This window comes from Ornithorhynchus anatinus, chromosome X5 (assembly GCF_004115215.2).
Source record: "Ornithorhynchus anatinus isolate Pmale09 chromosome X5, mOrnAna1.pri.v4, whole genome shotgun sequence".
NCBI lineage: Eukaryota > Metazoa > Chordata > Mammalia > Monotremata > Ornithorhynchidae > Ornithorhynchus > Ornithorhynchus anatinus.
In genome coordinates, this window is record NC_041753.1 from 16,454,785 (window position 1) to 16,474,005 (window position 19,221).

The following is a 19,221-nucleotide window of genomic DNA, read 5'->3' on the forward strand; positions in this document are numbered from 1 at the left end:
AATACTGTGATTTCTAAGGAATACTTTGTCATGCTTTGGATCATGTTTCCAAGAGGGAAGCCAAGATTAAAATGCAGTATACAGAAGTGCTGTTATGCAAGGAAGAACCAACTGTCTTTAATAATACCAAGGGGGAAACAAATGGCACTGACCAAAAAGGTTATGCTCTTTGCTCTTCCACAATCTGCAAGGTGCATTTTGAATTTATAAAAGTGATGTATAAATGCACAGGGCCTCCTCTTGTTCTCGGAAACACTAAGAATATCCCAGAAATTCTGTAATAGTTACTGAAAAAGCTGAACTGGGAGCTCTTAGAAGATACTCTAGCCAACTAAGCTATGCAAAAAATTACTTTCTTATTAAAAAGCACCATTTCATTTCCTCCCATTAAGTTCATAAACAGGGAGATTTATTAACACAATTCCAGAAATTTAATAAAATGTCGATGACCTCGGAGAGCAGCACAAATTAGAAATTTTACTTAACAGGGCTAACCATCTAATTTTATCCAAAATTAATGCTGCTCTTTGAGGAAAAATATGTAAAAGGAAATTAAGTCCCTAGGTTTGGTGATTTGGTTATGGGTTTTGTAAAAAGTGACTATGCCATTAGAGAGGATGCAGCTACAGACTTGGAAGCTGGATATACTTCTGGTGTACCAGGCAGCTTTTCCAATTCAGTGGGAAAGGAGCATAGTTTATGAGCCAATCATCTAGGAATTACTGTATGCTGCGGCTGACTGTGCTCTTGAGGCATACACACACACACACACAGAGAAAGAGAGAAGCAAATGGGCATGAATCACTTCCAAGATTCAGCACAGCACTCTGGACTGACAAGTCTGAAGAAATCCAAGGTTATATATATGCCTTCACCTGGGAAACTCTACACACAGACCCTCCACCCAATCAACCAATGAATGGTATTTATTGGATTCTCACTCTCTGCAGAGTACTGCACTAAACACTTGGGAGAGTACAATATAACAGAGTTGATAGACACTTTCCCTGCCCACAATGAGTTTACAGTACAAATTTACGGAACTTAATGAAGATGTTCTTATTTAAAGTACTAAGAATTCATAGATTTTTATCAACATATGATATATCACAACATAAAAAAATTATTATCTACAGGGACAGTAGTAGTAATAGTTTGTATTTGCTTACTCTGTACAATGCCATGTACAAAGGAGCACTAAATTATTACTTGAGGCTACGGTAAATTCTAAAAATAGTGAAACATTTTATAGAGGTGCCCCCTCCCCCTTCAATTCATTTCATTCAACTCATTCATTGAGCACCTACTATGTGCAGAGCACTGAATTGGGTGCTTGGGAAAGCACAGTGAAAGAGCTTACTACCTAATAGGGGAAGCAGGAAGACACAAATTGGTATAGAAACAACTGATCATAATTCCTTTTTCTTCTACTGTTTTTCAGTGATTCTAGCTGGGAGTGACATGAATGTTCCCTCTCCTTCAGAAACCAGAGGGGCATGATGATAAAGTCATTATTCATGTTCAACAAAATAAAAAATGTCATTGTAGGTAATGGGAGAAGTTAGGGTGTGGACCATCTTTTCTGTCTTTTGAGGGAGCACAGAGTAAAGAAAGGTGGAAGGGAGTTTCAATTAAAAGCCAGTCAACAGCTAGATGATTAATACCTCCCAAATCTATCAAACATGTAGGATAGCATTAATAACACATTTTGTGGGCTCACATAGCCCTGTTTAAGCTGTTAAATTGGTAAGTAATTAGAGATAGGAAAGATAGTTTGTCTAATAAGGGAAAGATAAACCATTGTGAAATTCTCTGCTACCTTTTCTCCTTTCCAGTGGATGAGTCAGGTGGAAAAACTCAGGATTACATGCTGAATGGTTGATGCCATTTCCCCCATTTTGTGTTCATCTCCCCAAGGAAACCATCCTGAGTAGGGACCTGTTTCATCTGTCAAAGGCTGTTATCAGATATCTCTGACATCAGAGAAGAAGGGTTTTAGATGTTTGGTGCTTGATCCATCCTGGATACAAATAAACATTGAGGTTTCTCTGCCCAGAGGGCTGATTGAATAGTGTGGTTTACCTTCTTACATAAGGTTTCATGTCATGCCCAACACGGAATAAGATGCTGGACCTTTTGGGTAATAAGCTTATTTTCACATCAATGTCTTAAGCTGACCTCACTTTCTCCCTCAGTGACCCCAAGAATGAGCTAATAGTAGTGGTAGTATGTATTAAGAGCTTACTATATGTAAAGCACTGTACAAAATATTGGGAAAAAAATCACAGAGATGAAATATAGAGTCCCTAGCCATCAAGGGACTCACAGTCTTAGAATAACAGGGAGAGGGGGCAGCTGTGGACATACAAGAAAGACGAAACAAAAAATATTAAAAAAAAAGGATGATAAACACAAAAGAAATGCAGCTGCTGCTTTGTCATGGAGTTACTAAGCATAGTAAGTGCTTAACAAATGCCATAATTATTAATATTATTTTCATGGAACCTATCAAGAACACAAACCGAGGTGTAATAGTGTATATAATAATAATTCTCCCTCTCTCTGAGTCTCCTTAACACATTGCATTTAGGAGATCTTAGCCCAAAAAGCAACAAAGAATACAGCCAGTGTTTTACATAGAAAGGTGTTAGGCAATTAGGGAACTCCCCTCCGACATTTACATCTCTCCTAGATAGGACACAATGTGGTGTCAGAGGAATTGGTTGTATGCATGCACGTGATTTCGGTCAAGTTTTCTTTAGCACAGTGTTCCTCGGGAACATAATTCCCATGTTATAGGAGATGTGCATATAGTCCATTGCAGCCAAGTGTGAGAAAATAAATCTGATTCACAGTTTCCAAGCTCCAGTGGGGAAGCATATGTTTGGGGGAAAGTACCATAGTTAACACCATTCAAAAAGATCTCCAAGTGTCTGAATGAAGCCATAACAACCACATATGGTCTCTGATTATGTTCCTGCATTCAATTTGGGCTGTGAATAGGGTTTGGAGAATTTCTAGTGTCCTAAATTATAAATTTAAAGATTTTGTTATTTAACAGAAAAATGATATCTTAGAGGTCAGAAGGATGCTGAGCCTGCCAGTTGCCCTTAATGCTCTGACTGTGACTCCAGTGATCCTCTGCAGAAAGGGCGGCATCTTGTATTTAGTTTAATCATTTGCCCTAGTTTTGCTATGAAAATATAACTGTAGTAAGAAGCAAGAGCTAAAATATATTTTCTAACTTTTGGGGGGATTTCAAAATAAAAGGAAGCTGTGTTTATGGTTCCATCCACAAAAAGGTAGTTATTTATTTTCCCAGGAGAGTATATGTCAGTATAATGAACCTTGTTTCTGCAGTGCTTCAAAGAGACAAAACTCAGTTATATAGTTCATAGTGTGACACAATCATCATACTGACTGATTACAGGTTCCAAAGTGCCTTTGGACACAGCATTTTTGCCTTTTTTTTTTTTTTTAAAATGACTAATCTGGCAAGAACTTCCCTTAATACGAACAGAAAGCTGTTTGGGTCGAAGTCATTTTAAACGTTACCTTTCTTGGATTTTTGTTAATTCCTTGAAATCAGGGCTTATGCATCCCAAACGATCTGGCAGTGTTCTCGTAATGCTAGTTAGAGTGAAGTTCCTGGAGCTTGGTATTATCCTGGTCTTGGGTGGTACTAGTCTCCAAGTGAACCTGCCCAGTGAGGTCTGAGAAATCCAAAAGAAAATGGCAGGCAGGAGTTGAGCCTAATACTCAAAAATATGGATTATCGAGATCCCACCTCTACTATGAATGTGAATACATGCACATCCACATACACCCTATTGCTTTTCAACTGCCCTACAGTTGGTCCAGTGAGAAGAGTACAGCACTGGAAATCAGGTGATCTGGGTTCTAGTCCAGAATCTGCAGTAGAGGGAATCTTGCCAGGATTGTGCCATGAGTGGTGAAGATATTCATTCATTCATTCATTCAATAGTATTTATTGAGCACTTACTATGTGCAGAGCACTTTACTAAACGCTTGGAATTTACAAATCGGTAACAGATAGAGACAGTCCCTGCCCTTTGACGGGCTTACAGTCTAATCGGGGGAGACAGACAAGAACAACAGCAATAAATAGAATCAAGGGGATGAACATCTCATTAAAACAATAGCAAATAAATAGAATCAAGGTGATGTACATCTCATTAACAAAATAAATAGGGTAATGAAAATATATACAGTTGAGTGGATGAGCACAGTGCTGAGGGGATGGGAAGGGAGAGGGGGAGGAGCAGAGGGAAAGGGGGGAAAAGAGGGCTTAACTGAGGAGAGGTGAAGGGGGGGTAGAGGGGGAGCAGAGTGAGCAGAGGGGAAAGGGAAAAGATATCTGACCAAAGAACCACCAAGGGTGTTCTGTGAGATGGATGGGCCCAGGAGCAATCCTTTGGTACCAGCCTTTATAAATGAGTCCTGGAAAACCACTACATGCACTTCACAATGTGCTGCACACCTGACCGCCTACTAACTCCTTGCACTCTGTACCCCGGTGATAGCACTACTGGCGGGGATGAGAGAATGTGGAAACCACTATCACTATAATCAATTTTGATGTGGGTTCTTGGTTCTGAAGTCGCAGGACCAAGACCAATCTGTTGTTCTTGTCAGGAGACTCCATCATTATTTTCATCATTTTCATCATCATCAGAATGCCCGACTTGAGGTCTGGTTAGTCTGAATCCCAAGCACATGGACTGGACCAGGTTAAGCTTAACTGGGTCCAGATTGGGTCAGGGCCCCTCCCTGGTACCCCCAAAGCTATTCCATTTGGCGCCATTTCAGGCAGGAGAGGGAAAGAGAGGGAAGGGGAGAAAATGTATCGCCCATTTGGGGCTTAGTAAATATCATTACTACTACAGAGCAGTAGCTAAGACATTGCCACTCATGGATTGTGGTTTTGTGCATTTACTGTTGCTCCTCAGATTTCTGGAACTTCACTGAAATCATCAATCATGTGTGCTAGTGTACCTGAGACCTAAAGCCCGAACCTAATTCTCTTCTTGCTTGGACCGTTTATTTGCCCCACCCTCAGCCCCACAACACTGATATATATGTCCGTAAGCGCTCAATGAATACGATTGAATGAACAACGAACGATCAATAACCTTGTATCTACCCTACTCCTTAGAAGAGTGCTTGGCACATAGTAAGCATTTAATAAATGCTGTCATTATTATTATTGAAAAGTTCTTACCACCTCTTTTTAATGTGTATAATACTTGGTCACACTTCTTCACCTGTTCAGATATCATATTACAGCTTTCTTGTTAAGAGGACACATCAAATGTGCGTTGCAGTGTTGATTTCCACTGCCAGTAAGTGACAATACAGTGAGTGAATGCTGAGTTTGTTGAATGTCAATTATTCATGCCATTTCAGTGGCCAGTTTAGTCGATCCATGGTTTCTTTTGAAAAGTAATGCTGACGTGTCTATGGAGATACCAAATCTCCACCATAATGTACTATGACAGTAAAAAGGCACATAGGAAACCACTGGCATGACAGCATGGTCTGGGGACATAAGGTGGTTAATGGAGAGGGAGCAAATATGAATGTAATCCTAGATCTTTCTTACACAAATTTCTTGCATCTCTCTGTGCTGCCATTATGATGATACCAGTAATGACTTATCTCACAAGTTTGTTTTGGGAAGTTACATATCAGTGATGCTTAAGCCCTAAGAGAAGGTACTGAAGAAGGACTAATAGTTAATGACTTTTCAAATAGGGATGGAAATTAGTTCTTCAATTTCCATTTTTTACAAAAAAAAAGACATTTATCATTGAAAAAAGTCTGATAGATGGGAAAAAGGAAAGCCTAAGGGCTAATTTTTTTAAAAAATCTACAACTATTGTCTTTTTCCATAGGTGGAAGAATACTTTTTTTGGTCTTTACTCGGATTTTCTTTATTCTTTCAGAGAAATAATCATATCTATGGTATTAATTAAAGATTTAGTGTTGCCTCTGACACTTTACAAATATAATTCTGCCTCTCTCTTTATGGTGGTACAAATATAATTTAGTCAAACGAAGCTATTTTGTCACCCCCCCCCAAAATCTGTATATCTCAGGTTACGTTCTCCCCAGTTACTGATGAACAGATGGAAAATTGTACCTCTCTACTTATATTCCTTTGGCCGTTACCTTGTTCTCATGAGGATTTTCTCTGATTATTGTTTTCAGGGTGCTGGTTGCACTGCATTGGTGGTAGCTGTGGTTGCAAGGAAGTTAGAACTTACCAAAGCTGAAAAACATGTGCATAATTTCATGATGGATACCCAGCTCACCAAAAGAGTAAGTGATTATCCTTCATGCAGTATCTTGAAAAAGGACAGCCTTCTTAATACATTTTTCCAATTCGCCTGACCAAAATCATCTTAGTTTCATACTTTTGAGCTAGGCAACTGACTCTTTTTTAAATATTTGTAGAACCACTTAATACATTTGGAGAAAATGGGAAATTGGATGATCTTTTAACTTTCAATGCTTTTCAGAAAGATTCACAGATGGAATTCTAGTGTTTATAATGTACACAAAAGACGCAACAGACCAAATGATCGTTCATTTACTGGGAAAGCCCCTTGTTGGCACTTCGCAACAAGGCATCAGCATCTGTGATCTTTCGTATGGAACATTATAATTCTTGAACAAGAATACTCATTTTTCTCATTGTCTAATTAAATTACCATTTCTCTGAGGAAAAAAACACATATGGTACTTAGATTAAATTGCTTCTGTTCACGGTAGGTTTCAGACCAAGGTCAGATGATGAGAGCAATTATTATAAACATCAAGCTAAATGTGTATATTCAGTCTTTTTCTACTCTCTAGCTGTACCTTCGTCATTCATTTTGGCTTTCTTTATAGAGGCAAATACTTGTTTCATACAATTAACGTTTTATTTGGGCATAACCTAGTTATCATTGTGTGTTACAAGCGATCTATTCTTGGGCAAACATTTTCAAAACAGAAACTCTTGTCTCAGCAAGTACAAGCATTTGTGTTTGGACAGTTAAGATGACCAGATGTTCCTCCAGATGATTTCGCAGGCTGACTGCCATTCACCGTCACTTGGCAATTGTTCTGTTGATCAGGAATTCCTGCTGCAAGGTGGAAACCATTGAAAAAAATATTCTGTGGGGTTGGCCTATTGGTTTCAAATGTTTGCTTGGCTAGAGTTCCCCAGAAAATGGATTTTGTCTTCTCAAATTTGTTTGAAAATCTTGAAATGTCCCCATACAGTTTTCTTTGAAGGTGAAGTGTGGCTGTTTTATAAGGCAGTAACTAAACCAAACTTTCCCATTTTGGGGCATTCCATGTTGATTTTTGAACTTAACTTTTCCATCATCAATAGCATTTTATTGAGGACCTGCTTTATGAGAGCACTGTCCTGGGAGATTCTGGGACACAAATCAAAGTAAAAGACATAGTCCCTGCCCTCCATAGCTTACAGTTTTGTTGAGGAGATAAGTGGCTAGTGATTAGCACCAAGGCAAGTAAATGTTACCTTCCAGCCATATCATGTCTTCCAGACACATGTGAAACTGCCAAACCATTAGTGATGTGTACAAGGCCATGTGTTCCAACTTCAAAGTTGGGCTGACTAATCCCCTTAAGATATAATACAAATGGAAGGTAACATTTAACTGTCTTGGTGGTCACTTCCAAATGAAATGTTTGATTTGATTTCCACCTTTAAGACCGACTCACTTGTCTCTCTCCTTACCAACCCATTATCTATTCAGGGGTGATACTGAGGGGAAAAGCCAGTGAAACAATTTACAGAGTAATTGGAGCCTGAGGGGGAAGCCCAAGATGCAGGGAATACCCAGGATGACATAGTTTTTTCTTGTTTTTGTTTTTTACCCACTGTATTGGGTCAGGTCAGTGTCAAATCTGAACAGTTAACACTCAGAGACCATCCTGAATATGCCTATTGAAATATTGCACAAAGTGATGTCAGAAGACATCCAACTAGTTCAGTAAATTGTTTATCTGTGCTACTGATTTTGAAGTTTTATCAATAAGTTTGAAGAAATCAATACACAGCTGAGAGCCCCTACCTCACACATACACACAAATCATCATTTGCTGTGCTGTTACTTTGTTGTTAGCAGTGTTTTTGAATCTGGCTCTTTCTAACATGATCTCTTAGACACCTCTGCTCTGAAAGAACCCAAACCCTAATCCTTTTCCCACTACAAATTCCTGCCTACCGCACATCAGACTTGTGTGTCTGTTGTGTTGTCTCTGTTGTGTTGTGCTTCACTGTGTCTTTAAATATTTCTTCCGTCCTCTCCTCCCCCACTCCCCATGCTCAGAAGCACCTTCAGTACAGATACACATTCCAGTGTGACTGCTTTTTAAAGAATGGCACACCTTAGCTTGATTTCAAGTGTCAAAAAAATGGTGGCCTTTTTAAAATCCTAAGCACTCTGTAGTCTCATCCCAAAGATAACATTTATGCATAAGAAAGTTTTGTTGACAATATGAACTGATCATATTTGATACATCCCTTTGAAAGTCAGCACAGCAGGACTGGGATTGTAAGGTTTCTATGTTTTAGGAAAACCATTTCCCAACTTCCCCTAATTAGGAGTGGGTGTTGATGCTCTGTTGAAGCTAGGCAATAAATAGATTTGCTGTTTTCATCCTGTAAGAAAACACTTTTGAGAAAGAAGGTAGGCAGGAGCTTGACTTGCTAGAGCTTAGACAGCATCCTTTGCCATTAACTGTTTGTGGCCTGCTTTTCTGCAGGCATCCAGATTACCCTGAGTTTCATTTCAGTCAGTGTATTTTTGTAGTGCTGTTCCATTTGCTGAAACTCCCTGTTCCTCCCCTAGATTTTAAGCTTCTTAAAGATAGTGATAGTGTCTTCCGATTCTATTGTGTTGTACTCTCCCAAACGCTTAGTACAGTGCTCTGCACACAGTAGGTGCTCTATCAATAGATTGAGAAGCAGCGTGGCTCAGTGGAAAGAGCACGGGCTTTGGAGTCAGGGCTCATGAGTTCGAATCCCAGCTCTGCCACTTGTCGGCTGTGTGACTGTGGGCAAGTCACTTAACTTCTCTGTGCCTCAGTTCCCTCATCTGTAAAATGGGGATTAAGACTGTGAGCCCCACGTGGGACAACCCGATTCCCCTGTGTCTACCCCAGCGCTTAGAACAGTGCTCGGCACATAGTAAGCGCTTAATAAATACCAACATTATTATCAATACCATTGCTTAAGTGATCGATCCCAAGTTAGCATATTCCTACCTGTTGAAGGAGAGTTAGATTGGTTCCAGTGGTAGGTACTAATTAACAAGCACACCAGCCTTAACAAAAACTTGATTTGGTTCCCCTTTTATTATCAAAAGCCATTTCCTTTAAAAACAAAAACAAAATCTGTGACATACCCTGGTGTGCCTGCTTCCTTGTCAAAGTAAACATGTTTTCCATCTTTGACAAGATTTCAAGGAAGTTCAGTTGTTCTGGTGAAAGTCTTCCCTCAGCAAGATAAAACTTTTTCCTAATATCGATGGTCAAGAGTCAAAAGACCTGTGGGAAAATGTTTCTCCATTCAGTCCTGGTTCCAGACTCTGGATTCTCACTTGTCATTGGGAATACCTGTCTCCCGCTCTCTGTCCTTCTACTGTCATAATATCTCACCCTCATATAAAGGAACAACTCTGGTAGCTTTCAGACTCTGAATATCTTGTAGGTCAGAAAATATACTTTCAATGGATAACATATATTTTGGCCTAATGATAAAAGAGCACCATTAATATTATTCATAGAAGCTGACAGTTTTATTGTAATTCTGTTGAGCAGTACCCATGCTTGATTCTCTGTGCCTGTCACACTTGATTCATGATGCATAAATAGTGAGTGAAAATGCTTGAGCTGTTCTTGGACCCAGAAGCTTCGAAAACCTCTACCGTCTCTCAGCATTGGTTGGAGGCACGGCTTCTCCCAGGTGGTCTGGAAGTAGGGAAGCAGCATGGCCTAATGGATAGAGCATGGGTCTGGGAGTCAGAAGGTCCCGGGTTCTCATCCTGGCTCCACCACTCGTCTGCTATGTGACCTTGGGCAAGTCACTTCACTTCTCTGTGCTTCAGTTGCCTCATCTGTAAAATGGGGATTAAGACCATGAGCCCCAAGTGGGACAGGGACTGTGTCCAATCTGATTTGCTTCTATTTAGCCCATTGCTTAGTACAGTGCCCGGCACATAGTGAGCACTTAACAAATGCCACAATTATTATTATGGGTCATCCCAACCATTCTGTCACAACCCCCATGTTCTCCAGAGTAAGTCAGTCGTATTTCTTAAATGCTTACTGCATGCAGAGCACTGTACTAAGTGCCTGGGAGAGTACAATATACCAATAGAACAGAGACATTTGCTGCCCACAGTGAGCTTACTGTCTAGAAGAGCAAAGACAGGAGTGATGCAGGTGTCAGTAACTGAGGTCCTGCTGGCGAGGAGCTCCAAGGCTTTCAGGAGGCAAGGGAGGCCTGATGACAAAAGCAGGTGTCTCTCCTAAACATCAGCACCCAAGGCAGGAGCCCTGGAAGTGGGAGATCATCCCCAACTCTCCCCAGTCCTCAAAACTGCGAGCTGATGATCATCAGCTCCCTATTGCAGCTTTCCATGCCTTGACCAGGTGTGCAGGGTTGAGGTTATATCTGGACTTTTCTATATATAGTGGAACCACAACATTTCCACTGTTCAATAATGATCTTTATGTGGATCTCACTGGTTTTACAAGTGAATCTACTTATCAGAAGCCCCATTCACTAATTTAAAAATGTGAATTTGTTTACAATCGTCCAAAATAAAATGGGAAAACCCTTATCATCATCCCAATTAAAGATGGCCCTAAAAGGCTTGGTTTAATATTCGATGTGTTTTTGAGCTATTACCAAGTTTTGATATACTATTACCAAGTTTTGATATACTCAGAAAGCAGAAGAACCATATTTAAGATGGTTAAATAGTCAATATTGAAATTAAGCTTGCTTTATGAAGTAGAAAAATATGTGTTCCCTAGAGATACAGCCTAGAAAAAAGCACTTTTTGCTGGGTTAAGAGGCGATAATAACAGCCATTGTGCATTTTAATATGACCCTGAAGAGCTACAATACGGTTCTCACAATAATGGGTTGTTTTGCCAGAAGAAAATTTACCTTTCTTGGCATTCGTCTTATTCTTGGAGGGGTCTAAGTACCCTGAGCATTTAGCTGAAAAAGCGTACCGAAGATATAAATGTTCAAAGAAGCAATTTTATTAAGAGGTGATCTCAAAGGCCGTGACTGCATTGGCCAAATAAAGCACCGGATGTACAAGTAGGGCATTTCATTCAGCTTGCATAGCTGTGCTTGTTTTTCTTTCTCTTTCTTTTTTTCTCAATTTTACAATGAAAGAATTCATTCATTCAATCGTATTTATTGAGCACTTACTGTGTGCAGAGCATTGTACTAAGCTCTTGGAAAGTACAATTCAGCAACAGATAGAGACAACCCCTACCCAACAACAGGCTCACAGTCTAGAAGGGGCTCACAATTAGCTGGAGTCACTGTCTTTTTTGGCAACACAGATATGTTTGCTTTCACAAGTGCTGCAGTTCTATCATGTTGTCACATTTCTGAAATCCGACAACAGGTACATGTGGACTGAGCAAACTCAGGAGTCATTTTTTCTCCTGTTAATTCCAGAGTGAAACCCTGGGCTGAAAACTCAGCCTCGAGCCAAGCCAAAGACTGGCCAATTTGGGAATCTTGCATTTCCCCACTCTTCTACATTTTCTAACGTTTTGCCCTCAGGAGGTGATCTGTGCCTCCTATGAAGCATAAATTATGCTATGAAGGGGGCATGAATATCTGTTCATAAGTGATGCCAAAATAAATTATCTACACTTTTACCCTCAGACATCCTTTCATTTAGGATTTGAAGTCAAGTAATAAACATGAAAGTAAACAATTTTCTGGGAACCTAAAATGTAATTTTTAGGATTGGGGCTTATGCCCACTTTAGGTGGGCCTGCACTCAAGATTGCTTCATATGAGATATGCAGAAGATGGTAAGGTCCTGGTGGGTAGGGCTTTTATCTGCTGTCTCTAATGTACTCTCCCAAGCACTTAGGCAGTGCTCTGGACCCAGTAGGTACTTAATAAATGCTGATTGATGTATTAATAGCTTGAGTTCTAGAGAATGCCAACATTATCCATTAGCACCCTGCATGGGGCCTAATCCTGCTGGGATCAGTCTGGGCAGCATTTACGTCATCTGGGCTTGGGCCAAGCCTTTCCGAGATCCATGGCTAAGACATCTTCAATGCAAGACTCACACATGTAACATTCTACCCTCTCAGGCACTTATCAGTCCATTTAGAAAGCGGGCTGTTAATCAATCTTATTTACTGAGTGTTTGCTGGGTGCAGAGAGCACTGTACCAACAGAGTTGGTAGACAGGTTCCCTGCCATTCCCAACAGCCCCTGCATGTCAGAAAAGCTTCTGATTAGGCGTGACATTACTACCAGATATCCATGCTGCATCCCCTCCCTTGTGCCCCTCCTGAAAATCAGGTAGGGTCTCCCCAAAAGGAAGGCAAGTGTCAGGCAGTCATGGGTCCCCCATTTGTCATTCTGGGCTCAGGTTGAACAGGGGTAGGCCTGCAAATTTCAGCCTGGACATGACTGAGCTCTACAGGTGCATAGGAAGTGGTGGCAGGTACAGCTATCTGCAGCACACCATCCTCATAGGCCCTGAGTTAATAAAAGCAGTTCTATCTTGTGAGTGTAGCTTATAATAATACTGGTGGTATTTGTTAAATGCTTACTATGTGCCATGCACCGTTCTAAGCGCTGGGGTAGATTCATTCATTCAATCATATTTATTGAGCGCTTACTATGTGCAGAGCACTGTACCTAAGCACTTGATACAAGGTAATCAGGTTGGACAAGGTCTCTGTCCTACAGGGGGCTCACTGCCTTAATCCTCATTTTACAGATGAGGGAACTGAGACACAGAGAAGTTAAGTGACTTACCCAAGGTCACACAGCAGACAAGTGACGGAGCTAGGATTAGAACCCGGGTTCTTCTGACTCCCAGGCCAAGCTGCTTCTCTAATAGTGAATCTCCCACTTCAGGAATAGTCAGATTTTGATTTGTCGTGAAACTTAATATACTAGTGGGGATACAATTAGTCTGCCAAATTCTTACATTCCCATCTCGGGTGTTTTGTCATGTCCATAGCTCCTTCCAGTTTAATTGAAAGACACAAAATGTAGGAGGAGCTTTTCTATGACTTAAGACCTCATCCCTTGTGTTTCGGGGAAATGGCAGGGTGGCAGAAAAACAATTAAAAAGCATTATATAAGGAATCGGGGACTGAAGCAAGCTCACCCCCTAAACTGAAACTCATTGTGGGCAGGGAATGTGTCTACCAACTTTGCTTTACAGTGTTAGTACAGTGCTTTGCGCACAATAAGAGCTCTCTATATACAATTGCTTGATTCACTGAAGCAAGATCTATTACTACTACAACCTGATACAATTTTGTTGAACGCTTTCTATGTTTTATCATTTTTATGGTGTATTTTTAAGTGCTTACTCTGTGCCAAGCACTGTACTAACCTCTGGGATAGATATAAGCTAATCAAGTTGGACCCAGTCCCTGTCCCACATGGGCTCACAGTCTTCATCCCCATTTTACAGATGAGGTAACTGGGCCAGTCACTTAACTTCTCTGGGCCTCAAAGTCACACAGCTGACAAGTAGCGGAGCCGGGATTAGAACCCACGTCCTTCTGACTCCCAGGCCCGTGCTGTATTCACTAGGCAATGATGCTTCTCCAGTTATCCAAGGATCATCAACCCACTCTTCTGTGACCATATAAAGTATGAATGTCATTATCAACAGTGTCAATTAAGCATCTACTAGGCACAGAGCAGTGTACTAGATGCTTGGGAACATATGAGACATTTTCAGAGCTTTCTTGTAAAGTGTCACATTTGGTCATCTTGTTTTCTTTTTGATTTAGAAAAATGCTATGAAATCATCTTTTAAAATTCCAACTGAAATAGAGGGAATGTGAATTAGATTGTAAGACCCTTGAGAGCAGAGGCCATATCTTTTTCTTCTGTAAATTTCCTGTATCTAGTATTATGCTTTACACCCCAAAGGTGCTCAAAGAATACTACTGGAAATGATGTTGGTGGTGAATTTAACTTTTCCACCTTCCCAATTTGCTTTTTAAAGAGAGATGGTAAAGATTGGTGGGAAGGAGTGTCAGGTGCAGGGGAGTTTGGTAATTTATATTCATTCATTCAATAGTATTTATTGAGCGCTTACTATGTGCAGAGCACTGTACTAAGCGCTTGGGATGAACAAGTCGGCAACAGATAGAGACAGTCCCTGCCGTTTGACGGGCTTACAGTCTAATCGGGGGAGACGGACAGACAAGAACAATGGCACTAAACAGCGTCAAGGGGAAGAACATCTCGTAAAAACAATGGCAAATAAATAGAATCAAGGCGATGTACAATTCATTAACAAAATAAATAGGGTAACGAAAATATATACAGTTGAGCGGACGAGTACAGTGCTGTGGGGATGGGAAGGGAGAGGTGGAGGAGCAGAGGGAAAAGGGGAAAATGAGGCTCTAGCTGCGGAGAGGTAAAGGGGGGATGGCAGAGGGAGTAGAGGGGGAAGAGGAGCTCAGTCTGGGAACGCCTCTAGGAGGAGGTGATTTTTAAGTAAGGTTTTGAAGAGGGAAAGAGAATCAGTTTGGCGGAGGTGAGGAGGGAGGGCGTTCCAGGACGGCGGGAGGACGTGACCCAGGGGTCGACGGCGGGATAGGCGAGACCGAGGGACGGCGAGGAGGTGGGCGGCAGAGGAGCGGAGCGTGCGGGGTGGGCGGTAGAAAGAGAGAAGGGAGGAGAGGTAGGAAGGGGCAAGGTGATGGAGAGCCTTGAAGCCTAGAGTGAGGAGTTTTTGTTTGGAGCGGAGGTCGATAGGCAACCACTGGAGTTGTTTAAGAAGGGGAGTGACATGCCCAGATCGTTTCTGCAGGAAGATGAGCCGGGCAGCGGAGTGAAGAATAGACCGGAGCGGGGCGAGAGAGGAGGAAGGGAGGTCAGAGAGAAGGCTGACACGGTAGTCTAGCCGGGATATAACGAGAGCCCGTAATAGTAAGGTAGCCGTTTGGGTGGAGAGGAAAGGGCGGATCTTGGCGATATTGTAGAGGTGAAACCGGCAGGTCTTGGTAACGGATAGGATGTGTGGGGTGAACGAGAGGGACGAGTCAAGGATGACACCGAGATTGCGGGCCTGCGGGACGGGAAGGATGGTCGTGCCATCCACGGTGATGGAGAAGTCTGGGAGCGGACCGGGCTTGGGAGGGAAGATGAGGAGCTCAGTCTTGCTCATGTTGAGTTTTAGGTGGCGGGCCGACATCCAGGTGGAGACGTCCCGGAGGCAGGAGGAGATGCGAGCCTGAAGGGAGGGGGAGAGGACAGGGGCGGAGATGTAGATCTGCGTGTCATCTGCGTAGAGATGGTAGTCAAAGCCGTGAGAGCGGATGAGTTCACCGAGGGAGTGAGTGTAAATGGAGAACAGAAGAGGGCCAAGAACTGACCCTTGAGGAACTCCAACAGTTAAAGGATGGGAGGGGGAGGAGGCTCCAGCGTAGGAGACCGAGAATGATCGGCCAGAGAGGTAAGAGGAGAACCAGGAGAGGACAGAGTCCGTGAAGCCAAGGTGAGATAAGGTATGGAGGAGGAGGGGATGGTCGACAGTGTCAAAGGCAGCAGAGCGGTCAAGGAGGATCAGAATGGAGTAGGAGCCATTGGATTTGGCAAGAAGGAGGTCATGGGTGACCTTAGAGAGAGCAGTCTCGGTAGAGTGGAGGGGACGGAAGCCAGATTGGAGGGGGTCTAGGAGAGAATGGGAGTTAAGGAATTCTAGGCATCGATTGTAGACGACTCGTTCTAAGATTTTGGAAAGGAAGGGTAGTAGGGAGATAGGACGATAACTGGAGGGGGAAGTGGGGTCAAGAGCGGGTTTTTTTTAGGATGGGGGAGACGTGGGCATGTTTGAAGGCAGAGGGGAAGGAGCCCTTGGAGATTGAGTGGTTAAAAAATCACTGATTTTGTTCTGTTAGTCTTTTCATCTCTGTCTCCTCTGGCTTTATAGGTTTGTGGACTATGGCATTTCAGAGTGTCTCTGTCATCTGTTTGGTCAGCCCTGCCTGTACAGTATTTTCTGAAGTTATCATTTTTTTCTACCTTTAATGTAACACACCATTGTCCCCGAGGTGTGAGCTATTTTAGGATCTTAAATCAATTAATAGTATTTATTGAGCCTTTATTGTGTCCCAGGTCCTAAATGCTTGAGAAAGTACATGATAGAGTTGGTAAATATGATCCCTACCCATAAGGAGCCTAGAGAAGCAGCATGGCTCAGTGGAAGGAGCACGGGCTTGGGAGTCAGAGGTCATGGGTTTGTATCCCAGCTCTGCCACTTGTCAGCTGTGTGACTGTGGGCAAGTCACTTAACTTTTCTGTGCCTCAGTGACCTCATCTGTAAAATGGGGATTAAGACTGTGAGCCTCACGTGGGACAACCTGATTACCCTGTATCTACCGCAGTGATTAGAAAAGTGCTTGTCACATAGTAAGCACTTAACAAATACCATCATCATTATTATTATTATAGTCTACAGGGGGATTCACAGTCTGCATGATGCTGGCCCTTTCACTCTTCCAATAAATAGAACCTGCCTCTAAACTGCAACCTTAGTACATGAATCATGAAAGAATCTGATGTGCCACTAAGGGTACTTTGACAGACTTATTTGCATTTTTGGTTGGCAATTTGAGAAATTTCCATGGTGACAATCATAACGTTGGATGAACCTTGGGGGAGGGTTGAGGAACATATTGTTAAGGAAAGTAAATGGAAGGGCTGTCAAAACAGCAGGTTTGTTATTAATAATGTTGTTATTATGCTTTAGTCAGATGGAAGCAAAAGGAATCTCCTTCCCCTGTTGCATCCCCTACCTCACCACAACACACACACACACACCCTACACTCTCCTTACTCCCCCACAAAATATCGGTTCCCCAGATCTAAGGATTTACCAGTTTCCCTGTTTCCTTCATTTGCATTATCATGGTCTAATTGAACATGACCCACAACACTTATGTACATACCCATAATATCTGTCTCCCCCTCTAGACTGAAAGTCTGTTTGCAGGGAACATGTCCACCAACTCTGTTATATTGTGATATTGTACTCTCCCAAGTGCTAAGTAAAGTGCTCTGCAAACAGTAAGCATTCAATAAATACAAATGATTGAATGATCGATTGAGAGTTGCCATTCTCTGTAGAATTTGAGTCTTTGGGGCTTTTAGTATGTTCCTTTCCACTCCCCTTCTGTCAGGAATATTTTAAGTCATTGCCTCAGATTCGCAGATGTGGAGAAGAATGGAGCAGGAATAAATGTATTTACACTCATAGTTCTTTGAGAAATGTAGCAGAAATGCTCAATGGAATTTTGCAGAGCTTCTTTGCACATACTGCACTGTGGCTACCATTATGAAACTAGCCATCCAATGAGATGCCTAGAAGACTTCATTTCAAAGTTTAAATGCCTGCTGGGAATGAGAAAAGAGGTATTTTGAAAGGAATGCAAAACTTTCAGTACTTCAAAAGCAGCTGTTGGGATTCCATTTTAAGACAAGGAATCCAACGGGTCAGCTAAAATGAGGGCTAAGGTCTGCAAATCCTGTAATGTGAGACCTCAAGGGAGCTCTGCATCCCACCGAGTTTTAAAGTAAAGAGCTTGAGCTACCAAACACAACTTGAAAAATCATTTCCAATAGATCAAGACGGGAAGTGATTCTCCCCCAGAAAAAGAACCATGAGATGGAAAGGGGCTATTGGTCTCTTCTTGAAGATTGAATCTGAGGTGGAATCTGTATGACCTCATATCCTTTGCCACTGAGCCCAACCCCTTCAGATTTTAACTGGGTTAGAAGAGAAAGGCAGATCTGTCAAATGGGCCATCAGCTGTTGCCATTCCAGGCACTGTTCACACTGTGATTTAGATGCCTGAGAGAAAGCTAAGAACTAAAACATGTGTACCCCAGATCAGTGCTTCTGTTTGCCTCCTAAAGCATTCAGCAGAACTCATAAAAACAAGAGCTCTTTCCCCACTCCCTGATTTCCTTTTTATAACAGAAGAGCAGCAGAATATCCTCCATCCCAGCATTCCCTTTCCTTCAAACTTCTTCCTGTCTTAGTGAGCAGCAGAGATTAAAGAAACTCTCTACTCCGTCTTTATTGCTGGCTTTTGGATAGAAATAATATGAAATCCTGACTCCCAGATGCAAGCAAAACCAGAATGGTCCACTGGGATTTGGAAAATCCCTAATTTGGAAAAATTCCAAATTCCAAACTGAGATTTGGTCTGGTGTCCATTTGGGCCATCACATTAGCACCTACTAGCTCTGTGGGGCACCTTGGTTGCTTAGCACTTGCAGCAAGGAAGGAGCTATTTGGAGCCAGTTGAAATGGTATAGTAATTGGAAGTGGATTATCCCAGCAAGAATTTCTTCACTAGCCAGGTCTTGGGTGAGAACCCAAACCTCCTGCTGCTTGGTGTGAATGGATAAATATTAGTGTGTGTGTGCCTGTGTGCAGACATATGTGCTTTGTAGGATCTTCTCTTTGTCCTTTTCTGTCATGTTTGTGTCTAGCTTCAACGAAGAACATAAAAGTTTAGAAGCTAGTCCTATAACACAGTGATGCCAAACTCTGGTCAAGAGATTACAAGGACCACAACAGAATAGGCTTTCCATGGTCCTTTTCTAGGACTCTCATACTCTATAATTTTGTGGCCCATTTGGGAAGTACTAATTATGTCACACACACACAAAAAAAGTGTAACATTAGACATCCATTGGTTCAGTTGTACTGTTGGGACACTGTCAGGTCAGCTTAGGTGTTTTTTGGATGGTGTTCAGTTCCATGCATTCTATCCCGGAAAACTTCATCTCCTGTGGTACACTTACCAGCAGAACTGAGCACATTTAAAGTGGAGTAGATTAAACTTGGAGCGAAAATAGAACAAGAGGTGTAAGCCCATCATTTTATGGTTAAAAGAAAATCTCCAAGAATTGGGAAG

General features: G+C 41.9%; 1 protein-coding gene across 1 annotated transcript in view; it reads left to right on the forward strand.

Annotated features, from left to right (window-relative positions):
• KCNN2 (potassium calcium-activated channel subfamily N member 2) overlaps positions 1-19,221 on the forward strand; it is a 114,479-nt gene that overhangs the window by 85,216 nt on the left and 10,042 nt on the right. The window contains exon 6 of the mRNA XM_029054937.2: positions 6,232-6,342. Coding sequence (XP_028910770.1) covers positions 6,232-6,342 — 111 coding nt within the window. The remainder of the gene's footprint in view (positions 1-6,231; positions 6,343-19,221) is intronic.